Genomic DNA, 9324 nt, shown 5'->3' on the forward strand with positions numbered 1-9324 from the left:
CAGAATATATTCAGCAAAATTACAGAAGAAAACTTTCCCAACCTAAAGAACGATATTCCTATGAATGTTCAAGAAGCATACAGAACACCGAATAGACTTGATCAAAAAAAAAAATCCCCTCGCCATATAAACACATAAACACACATAAAAATACAAAGCATCCAGATTAAAGAAAGGATATTAGGAGCTGCAAAGGAAAAAGGTCAAGTAACTTATAAAGGTAAACCTATCAGACTTACACCGGACTTCTCTATGGAAACCATGAAAGCCAGAAGGTCCTGGATAGAGGTACTGCAGAAACTAAGAGAGCATGGATGCAAACCCAGACTACTATACCCAGCCAAGCTATCGTTCACTATCAATGGAGAAAACAAAATATTCCAGGATAAGAACAAATTTAAACAATTCGTAGCCACAAACCCAGCCTTACTGAAAGTAATAGAAGGAAAATCGCAACCCAAGGAATCCAACATTGCCAACACTGCCTACAATAACTCAGACATCTAGCGACCCTTCACGAGCTTAACTCAAAAAAGGGACACATACAAACTCTATTAAACAAATAAACAAAAAATCAAAATAACCGGAGTCAACAATCACTGGTCATTAATATCACTTAATATTAATGGACTCAATTCACCTATAAAATGGCACAGACTAAGAGATTAGGTACGAAAACAGGATCCAACATTCTGCTGTTTACAAGAAACACACCTCAACCACAAAGACAGACATCTACTCAGAGTAAAGGGCTGGGAAAAGGTTTTTCAAGCAAACGGACCTAAGAAACAAGCAGGTGTGGCCATTCTAATTTCCAACAAAATTGACTTCAGACTAAAATCAATCAGAAGAGATGGAGATGGACATTTTATACTCATAACAGGAACAATTCATCAGGAGGAAGTCTCAATCCTGAATATCTACGCCCCTAATATAAAGCCTCCTACTTATTTAAAAGAAACACTTCTAGAACTCAAGGCAGTCATTAAACCACACACACAAATAGTAGGAGACTTCAACTCTCCTCTCTCACCTATGGACAGGTCAATCAGACAGAAACCTAACAGAGAAATAAGAGAATTATTGGAGGTATTGAATCAAATGGACTTAACAGACATCTATAGAACGTTCCACCCAAATAGGAAAGAATATACCTTCTTCTCTGCAGCTCATGGAACCTTCTTGAAAATTGACCACATACTGGGTAACAAAGCAAACTTCCACAGAAACAAAAAAAAATATTAGTAACCACCTGTGTCTTGTCAGACCACCATGGATTAAAGTTAGAATTCAACAACAGCGCTACCCCCAGGAAGCCAACAAACTCATGGTAGTTGAACAGTCAACTACTGAATCACCCCTGGGTCAAGGAAGAAATAAAGAAAGAAATTAAAGTCTTCCTTGAATTTAATGAAAACAAAGACACAACATACTCAAACCTATGGGACACTATGAAAGCAGTGCTAAGATGAAAGTTCATAGCACTAAGTGCCCAATTAAAGAAAACTGAGAAAGCACACATTGGAGACGTAACAGCACACTTGAAAGCTCTAGAAAAAAAAGAAGCTGATTCACCCAGGAGGAGTAGAAGACTAGAAATAATCAAACTGAGGGCTGAAATCAACAAAATAGAAACACAGCAAACAATCCAAAGAATCAATGAATCAAAAAGCTGGTTCTTGGAGAAAATCAACAAGATCGATAAACCCCTATCCAAATTAATCAAATGGCAGAGAGAGAACATGCAAATTAATAAGATCAGAAATGAAAAGGTGGACATAACCACAGACACAGAGGAAATTCAGAGAATCATTAGATCTCACTACGAAAATTTATATGCCACAAAGTTGGAAAATGTAAAAGAAATGGACATTTTTTTAGATAAATACCATATACCAAAGTTGAACCAAGGCCAGGTGAACAATCTAAACAGACCTGTCAGTCATGAAGAATTAGAAGCTGTTATTAAAAATCTCCCTACCCAAAAAAGCCCAGGACCAGATGGTTTCAATGCAGAATTCTACCAGAACTTCCAGGAAGAGCTAATACCTATACTCCTTAATGTATTTCACAATATAGAAACAGAAGAATCATGGCCAAACTCTTTTTATGAGGCTACAGTTACCCTGATACCAAAACCACACAAAGACACGACCATAAAGAGAATTACAGACCAATCTCACTCATGAACATTGACGCAAAAATACTCAATAAAATACTGGCAAACTGAATCCAAGAATACATTAGAAAAATTATCCATTATGATCAAGTGGGCTTCTTCCCAGGATGCATGGCTGGTTCAACATACGCAAATCTATCAATGTAATCCATCATAAAAATAAATTGAAAGAAAAAAAACCATATGATCATTTCATTGGATGCTGAAAAAGCATTTGACAAAATTCAACACCCATTTATGATAAAGGTGTTGGAGAGACTGGGGATACAATGATCATACCTAAATATAATAAAAGCAATATACAGCAAGCCGTCAGCTAACATCAAATTGAATGGAGAGAAACTCAAAGCCTTTCCACTAAAATCAGGAACACGACAAGGCTGTCCACTCTCACCATACCTCTTCAATATAGTGCTTGAAGTTCTAGCAATAGCAATAAGACAACATAAGGGGATCAAGAGGATACAGATTGGAAAGGATGAAGTTAAACTTTCGTTATTTGCAGACGATATGATAGTGTACATAAGCGACCTGAAAAACTCTACCAAAGAACTCCTACAGCTGATAAACACCTTTAGTAACGTGGCAGGATACAAGATCAACTCCAAAAAATCGGTAGCCCTCCTATACACAAAGGATAAAGAAGCAGAGAGGGAAATCAGAGAAACATCACCTTTCATGATAGCCACAAATTTCATAAAGTATCTTGGGGTAACTCTAACCAAGGAAGTGAAAGACCTTTTTGATAAGAACTTTAAGTCCTTGAAGAAAGAAATTGAGGAGGATACCAGAAAATGGAAAGACCTCCCCTGCTCTTGGATTGGGATAATCAACATAGTAAAAATGGCAATTCTACCAAAAGCAATCTATAGATTCAATGCAATTCCCATCAAAATCCCATCAAACTTCTTCACAAAACTGGAGAGAACAATAATCAAGTTTATATGGCAAAACAAAAAACCAAGGATAGCCAAAACAATCTTATACAATAAAGGAACTTCTGGAGGCATTACCATCCCTGACTTCAAACTCTATTACAGAACAATAGTATTGAAAACAGCTTGGTATTGACATAACAACAGAGAAGTCGACCTATGGAATCGAATAGAAGACCCGGGTATTAACCCACAAACGTATGAACACCTGATTTTTGACAAGGGAGCTAAAGCTATACAATGGAAGAAGGATAGCATCTTTAACAAATGGTACTGGCATAACTGGATGTCAACCTGTAGAAGAATGAAAATAGATCCATATCTATCACCATGCACAAAACTCAGGTCCAAATGGATTAAAGACATCAACATTAATCCGTCCACTTTGAACCTGATAGAAGAGAAAGTAGGAAGTAGTCTACAAGACATAGGCACAGGAGACCACTTCCTAAGCAGAACCCCAGGAGCGCAGACAATAAGAGAAACAATAAATAAATGGGACCTACTGAAACTGAGAAGCTTCTGTAAAGCAAAGGACACTGTCAGTAAGACAAAAACTCTACCTTCTGACTGGGAGAAGATCTTCACCAACCCCTCATCAGACAAAGGTCTGATTTCCAAAATATACAAAGAACTCAAGAAACTAGACACTAAAACTCTAATTAACCCAATTAAAAAATGGGGTACTTAACTGAACAGAGAATTCCCAACAGATGAAATTCGAATGGCTAAAAAGCACTTAAGGTCATGCTCAACCTCCTTAGCGATCAGGGAAATGCAAATCAAAACAACTTTGACATATCATATTATACCTGTCAGAATAGCCAAACTCAAAAACACCAATGATAGCCTATGCTGGAGAGGATGTGGAATGAGGGGAACACTCATCCATTGTTGGTGGGAATGCAAACTTGTGCAGTCACTGTGGAAATCAGTGTGGCGGTTTTTCAGGAAACTGGGAGTCAACCTCCCTCAGGACCCAGCAATTCCACTCTTGGGAATATACCCTAGAGATTCCCTAACATACTACAAGAGCATTTGTTCAACTATCTTCATAGCAGCACTATTTGTAATAGCCAGAACCTGGAAACAACCTAGGTGCCCCTCAATAGAAGAATGGTTAAAAAAGGTGTGGAACATATACACATTAGAGTTTTACTCAGCGGTAAAAACAATGACATCTTGAATTTTGCATGCAAATGGATGGAAATAGAAAATGCTTTACTGAGTGAGGTAACCCAGACCCAAAAAGAGGAATATGGTATGTATTCACTCATAAGTGGATTCTAACCATAATTAAAGGTCTTTGAGCCTATTATTCGTGATCCTAGAGAAGCTAAATAAGAAGGTGAACCTGATGAAAATCATGTAGCTATCCTCCTGGAGATTGGAAATAGAGAAGAGTGCCAGGTAACCTTGGGTGCATGTGGGGGTGGGGGGGTGTTGGAAGGGGAGAGGGTTAGAGAGAAGGGAGTAGGGGAGGAATGGGGAAAGATCGGGGGACTGGGATGGGGGGAGGGAGAATGGATAGATATGGGATCAGGGAAGTATATACCTCAACTAAGGGAGTCATTTTAGGGTTTACAAGAGACTTGAGTATAAAGGGGTTCCCAGGTCCAAGGAGAGATCCCCAGATTGTTCTCCGGACAGAGGAGTCCTGAACAAGTGCCTGAACCGGCCTTGGCCCACAACCACACTGATGAACATTTTGCATATCACCATAGAACCCTCATCTGGCGATGGAGGGAGATGGAGGCAGAGACCCACGTAGGAACACTGGCCCTAGTTCTCTAGGTCCAAACGAGAGACAGAAGGAAGGAGAACGTGAACAAAGAAGGCAAGATCAGAGGAAACCTTCATCCGACGTTGGATGACGATACAGACGGAGACCCATATTGGAGCACCGGACTGAGCTCTCCACGGTCCAAATGAGGAGCAGAAGGATGAAGAAAATGAAAAAAGATATCAGGACTGCGATGGGTGCCATCACCCACTGATACAAGGGGACTGATATAATGAGAGTTCTCCAAGGCCAGCTGGACTGGAACTGAACGAGCACGTGATCTAACCAGATTCTCTGAATGTGACCGGATTCTCTGGATGTGGCTGGCCCAGAGTCTTTCTGAAAAGCCATTGACAATGACACTGGGACTTGTTTCCTCTGCATATACTGGATTTTTGGGATCCAGTCTGTTTGGATACTCACCTTCCTTGACCTGGAGGGAGGGGGGAGGAACTTGAACTTCCCACAGGGTAGGAAACCCTGACTACTCTTAGGGATGGAGAGGGAGGAGGACAGGGAGTGGGGGAAGTGGAAGTGGAAGGGTGTTGGGAGGAGGGGCGGAAATGGAAACTTTTATAATTTAATAAACTTTGAAAAAAAAATCTAGGTGTAACTTTAACCAAACAAGTGAAAACCTGTATGACAAGAACATTAAGTCTTTGAAGAAATTGAAGAGGATATCAGACAATGGACAGATCTCCCATGTTCTTAAATAGGTAGGATCATTATAGTAAAAATGACAATCTTACCAAAAGCAATCTACAGATTTGGTTGAATCCCCATCAAAATTAAAACACAATTCTTCACAGACCTCAAAAGAACAATACTTAACTTCATTTGGAAAAACAAAAACCCAGGATAGCTAAAACAATATTATACAATACAGAAAGTTCTGTAGGCATCACTATCTCTGACTTCAGGCTTTACTACAGAGTTATAATATAAAAAAGCTTGGTATTGGCAGAAAACTAGACATGCGGATCAATAGAATCAAATTAAAGACCCTGACATCAATTCACATGCCTATGGACACCTGATTTTTGGCGAAGAAGCTAAAATTATACAATGGAAAAAAGGAAGCATCTTCAACAAATGGTACTTGAATAACTGGAAATCAACATGTAGAAGAATGCAAATAGATCCATTTTTATCACCATGTACAAAACTCAAGTGCAAATGAATCAAAGACATCAGCATAAATTCAGTTACACCAAGGCTGATAGAACAGAAAGTGGGAAGTAGCCTTGATTTCATTGGTAAAGAAGATTGCTTTCTGATACAACACTAGTAGCACAGACATTTAGAGCAACAAATAGGACCTCCTGAAACTGAAAATCTTCAGTAAGGCAAGGACATGATAACAAGACAAAACAGCAGCCTACAGAATGTGGAAAAATATTCTCCAACCCCACATTCAACAGAAGGATGATCTTCAAAATATGTAAAGAACTCAACAAACTAGACCTCAAAATACAAAATAATCCAATTGAAAAATTGGATCTAAACAGAATTCTCAACAAAAAGAACCTCAAATGGCCAAAAGACTTTTAAGAAATTGCTCAACCTCCTTAGTCATCAGGGACATGCAAATCAAACCTACTCTGAGATACTATCTCACACCTGTCAAATTGGCTAAGATCAAAAACACTAATGAAAGTTTATGTTTGAGAGGGTGTGGAGTAAGGGGAACACTCCTCCACTGTTGGTGAGAGTGCAAACTTGTATAGTCAATTTGAATATCAGCATGGCGGTTTCTCAGAAAATTGAGAATCAATCTACCTCAAGACCCAGCATTTCCACTCTTGGGCATATACCCAAAGGAAGATTAACCATATTACATGGACACTTGCTCAACTATGTTCATAGCAATATAATTTTTAATAGCCAGAACCTAGAAACAGTCTAGATGCCTCTCAACAAAATGGATAAAGAAAATGAGGTATATTTAACACAATGGAGTATTACTCAGCTGTAAAAAAAAATCTTGAAATTTTTAGGCAAATGGAAAGAACTAAAAAAAAACGTCCTAAGTGAAGTAACCATGACTCAGAAAGACAAATATGGTAGTTACTCACTCATAAGTGGACACTATTAGATGTAAAGCAAAGGATAAACAGATCAGAATCCACAGCTCCAGAGAAGCTAGGTACTGAGGAGGACCCTAAGAGAGATGCACGGGTTGTGCTAGGAAGGGGAAATAGATGAGATCTCCTGGATAAACTGGAAGTGGGATGGTAGACGGGAGGGAATGGGAGATGAGAACACGAGGTAACAGAGTAGCTGAATTGGGGGAGAGATGGAGTGGGAGAACAGTGAAAGATATCTTGATAGAGTGAGCCATTATTGGGTTATGAAGAAACATAGTGCTAGGGAAATACCTAGAAAACCGCAAGGATGATCCCAGCTAAGTCTCCTAGCAATAGTGGAGAGGGTGCCTGAACTGTTCCTCTAATCAGATGAGTAAATACCCTAGCTATCACAATAGAACTTATATTCAGTAACTGATGGAAGCAGATGCAGACATCCACAGCCAAGCATTGGCAGTCCAGTTGAAGAAAAGGGAGGAGGGATTATATGAGCAAGGTGAGGTCAAGATCATGATGGGGATCAGAGACAGCTGACCTGAGCTCATGAGAGCTCACAGACTCCAGATTGATAGCTGGGAGCCTGCATGAAAATAAACTAGGTCCTCTATCTCTGGGCAACAGTTTGTAGCTTGGTCTGTTTGAGCGGCCCTTAGCAGGGAATCAGATTCTTCCCTTGGTGAATAAGCTGCCTATATGGAAATAATTCCCTGTGTTGAGATGCCTTACTCAGACTTGATGCAGGGGTGAGGGTCTTGGTCTTGCCTCAACTTGATGTGCCGGTTATTGTTGACTTCCCATGGGAGGCCTTATTCTTTCTGAGGGGTTGATGGGGGGGATGGGTGGAAGTGAGGGGAGTGGGAAAGAGAATTGTGATTGATATGTGAGATGAATAAAAAAATTAAAAGAAAAAAAAGAAAATTCAATTATAGTGAGCATTGAACCAAAAAATATGTAGTAGTTGATGGTATCATCTTAAAACTTATGTTTATTGAAATGACTTCCATATATTTAATTAAACCAGAAAAAAGAATGTTGTGTTTCTTGATTAGTTAACCGATTGTTACATAATCTATATTCAAGGGAAAAAATTTCATCATCATCTTGTTATTAAGTGACTGCATTTCCAGTACATGAATCTCACTATATCGTGTATTCTCTTCTGGAAAGTCATTTGGATCATTGGACACAGGCTAGCATAGGCATTGAGTACAAGTTTCTGAAGACTCAGAAGGACTGGGTCATAGCTCCAGAGCAATCTTGAGCAGAATGAAATGATGAGGTTCATCCAGTATGTGACCACAAAGACACTCACCAGAGCCAGGATGGTCCAGGTAGCTCTTTGCTCTGGGGAGTGTTTTACAGAGAGGCTGCTTCTGTGGAGATGCAGTGATCGCCTATGATGCCAGAACAGCAGAAACACCATGTATGCACTAGAGAACATCATGAGCCCCACAAAAAAGACATCCCTGGAAAATGTCAAAATGAAAAACAGTCCCCTCTTCATGGGAGTAGTTGAAGATATCGAGCAGTATTCACTGATCACAAGTAGATTTGTCTGGCTTGTGTTAGAATGAGCAACAGTGAACAAGATGACATTACTACTGAAAGACAAATTAAGGAACCAGAAAAACAAGAAAATATACTTGATGTAATTTGTAAGTGTGTGTTTGGTTTTAACCACCCAGTCAGTGCTTGGGCTGATGATGGTGGCCTGTAGCACACTGAGGAAGCAGGTGATACAGATGGAGAGGCCCCTCATCACCCTGCTCAGGTAAAACAATGCCTTGCATGTGAAATCATTCTGTAAATTCAGAGACTCAAACATGTCTGGAGACAAAAAATCTAATGCAATGAGCAGCATCACAATATGAACAAGGGCCAAGTGACAGTTGATCAGCTCTGTGGGCTTAGCTCTGCAGTCTTGAAGGACCATGAAGACATGAAACAAAAGAAGGAAGGTGTTGGCTGAGATTCCAATGCCAATTTGGAAATAACAAATATTCTTAATGATGACATGAGTGTATATCTCATTTATCTTCATGACAGAGGGGAGCATTCTGTATGTAAAGAAAGAGATGTGGGTTGAGAAAAGAAGGAAGGAAATAGCCAATGCCATCATTAAAATTTTCTTTAAGATAATACTCAGTTTTTGAAAATGTTGTACAATATGTTTTATCATATTCTTCCCCTACAAGTATCCTTGATTAACGCATCTTCCCTATGTGCCCAACTTTGTATCCCCTTTTAAATCCATGTAGTCCTATTTGAATTTTTCTTTTATTTATAGATTGAATGCTTTGTCTGCATTTATTTCTGTGTACCACTTGTGTGCCTGGTGCC

At 39.3% G+C, this 9324-nt stretch overlaps 1 protein-coding gene across 1 annotated transcript; it reads right to left on the minus strand.

Annotated features, from left to right (window-relative positions):
* Nucleotides 1–8080: 8080 nt before the first annotated feature.
* Nucleotides 8081–9025, minus strand: LOC125411954 (putative vomeronasal receptor-like protein 4). Its single transcript, XM_048452464.3, has one exon. The coding sequence runs from the start codon at nt 9023–9025 to the stop codon at nt 8081–8083; it is 945 nt and encodes a 314-aa protein (XP_048308421.3).
* Between the last annotated feature and the right edge of the window lie 299 nt (nt 9026–9324).

This window comes from Myodes glareolus, chromosome 2 (assembly GCF_982192425.1).
Source record: "Myodes glareolus chromosome 2, mMyoGla1.1, whole genome shotgun sequence".
Lineage (NCBI taxonomy): Eukaryota > Metazoa > Chordata > Mammalia > Rodentia > Cricetidae > Myodes > Myodes glareolus.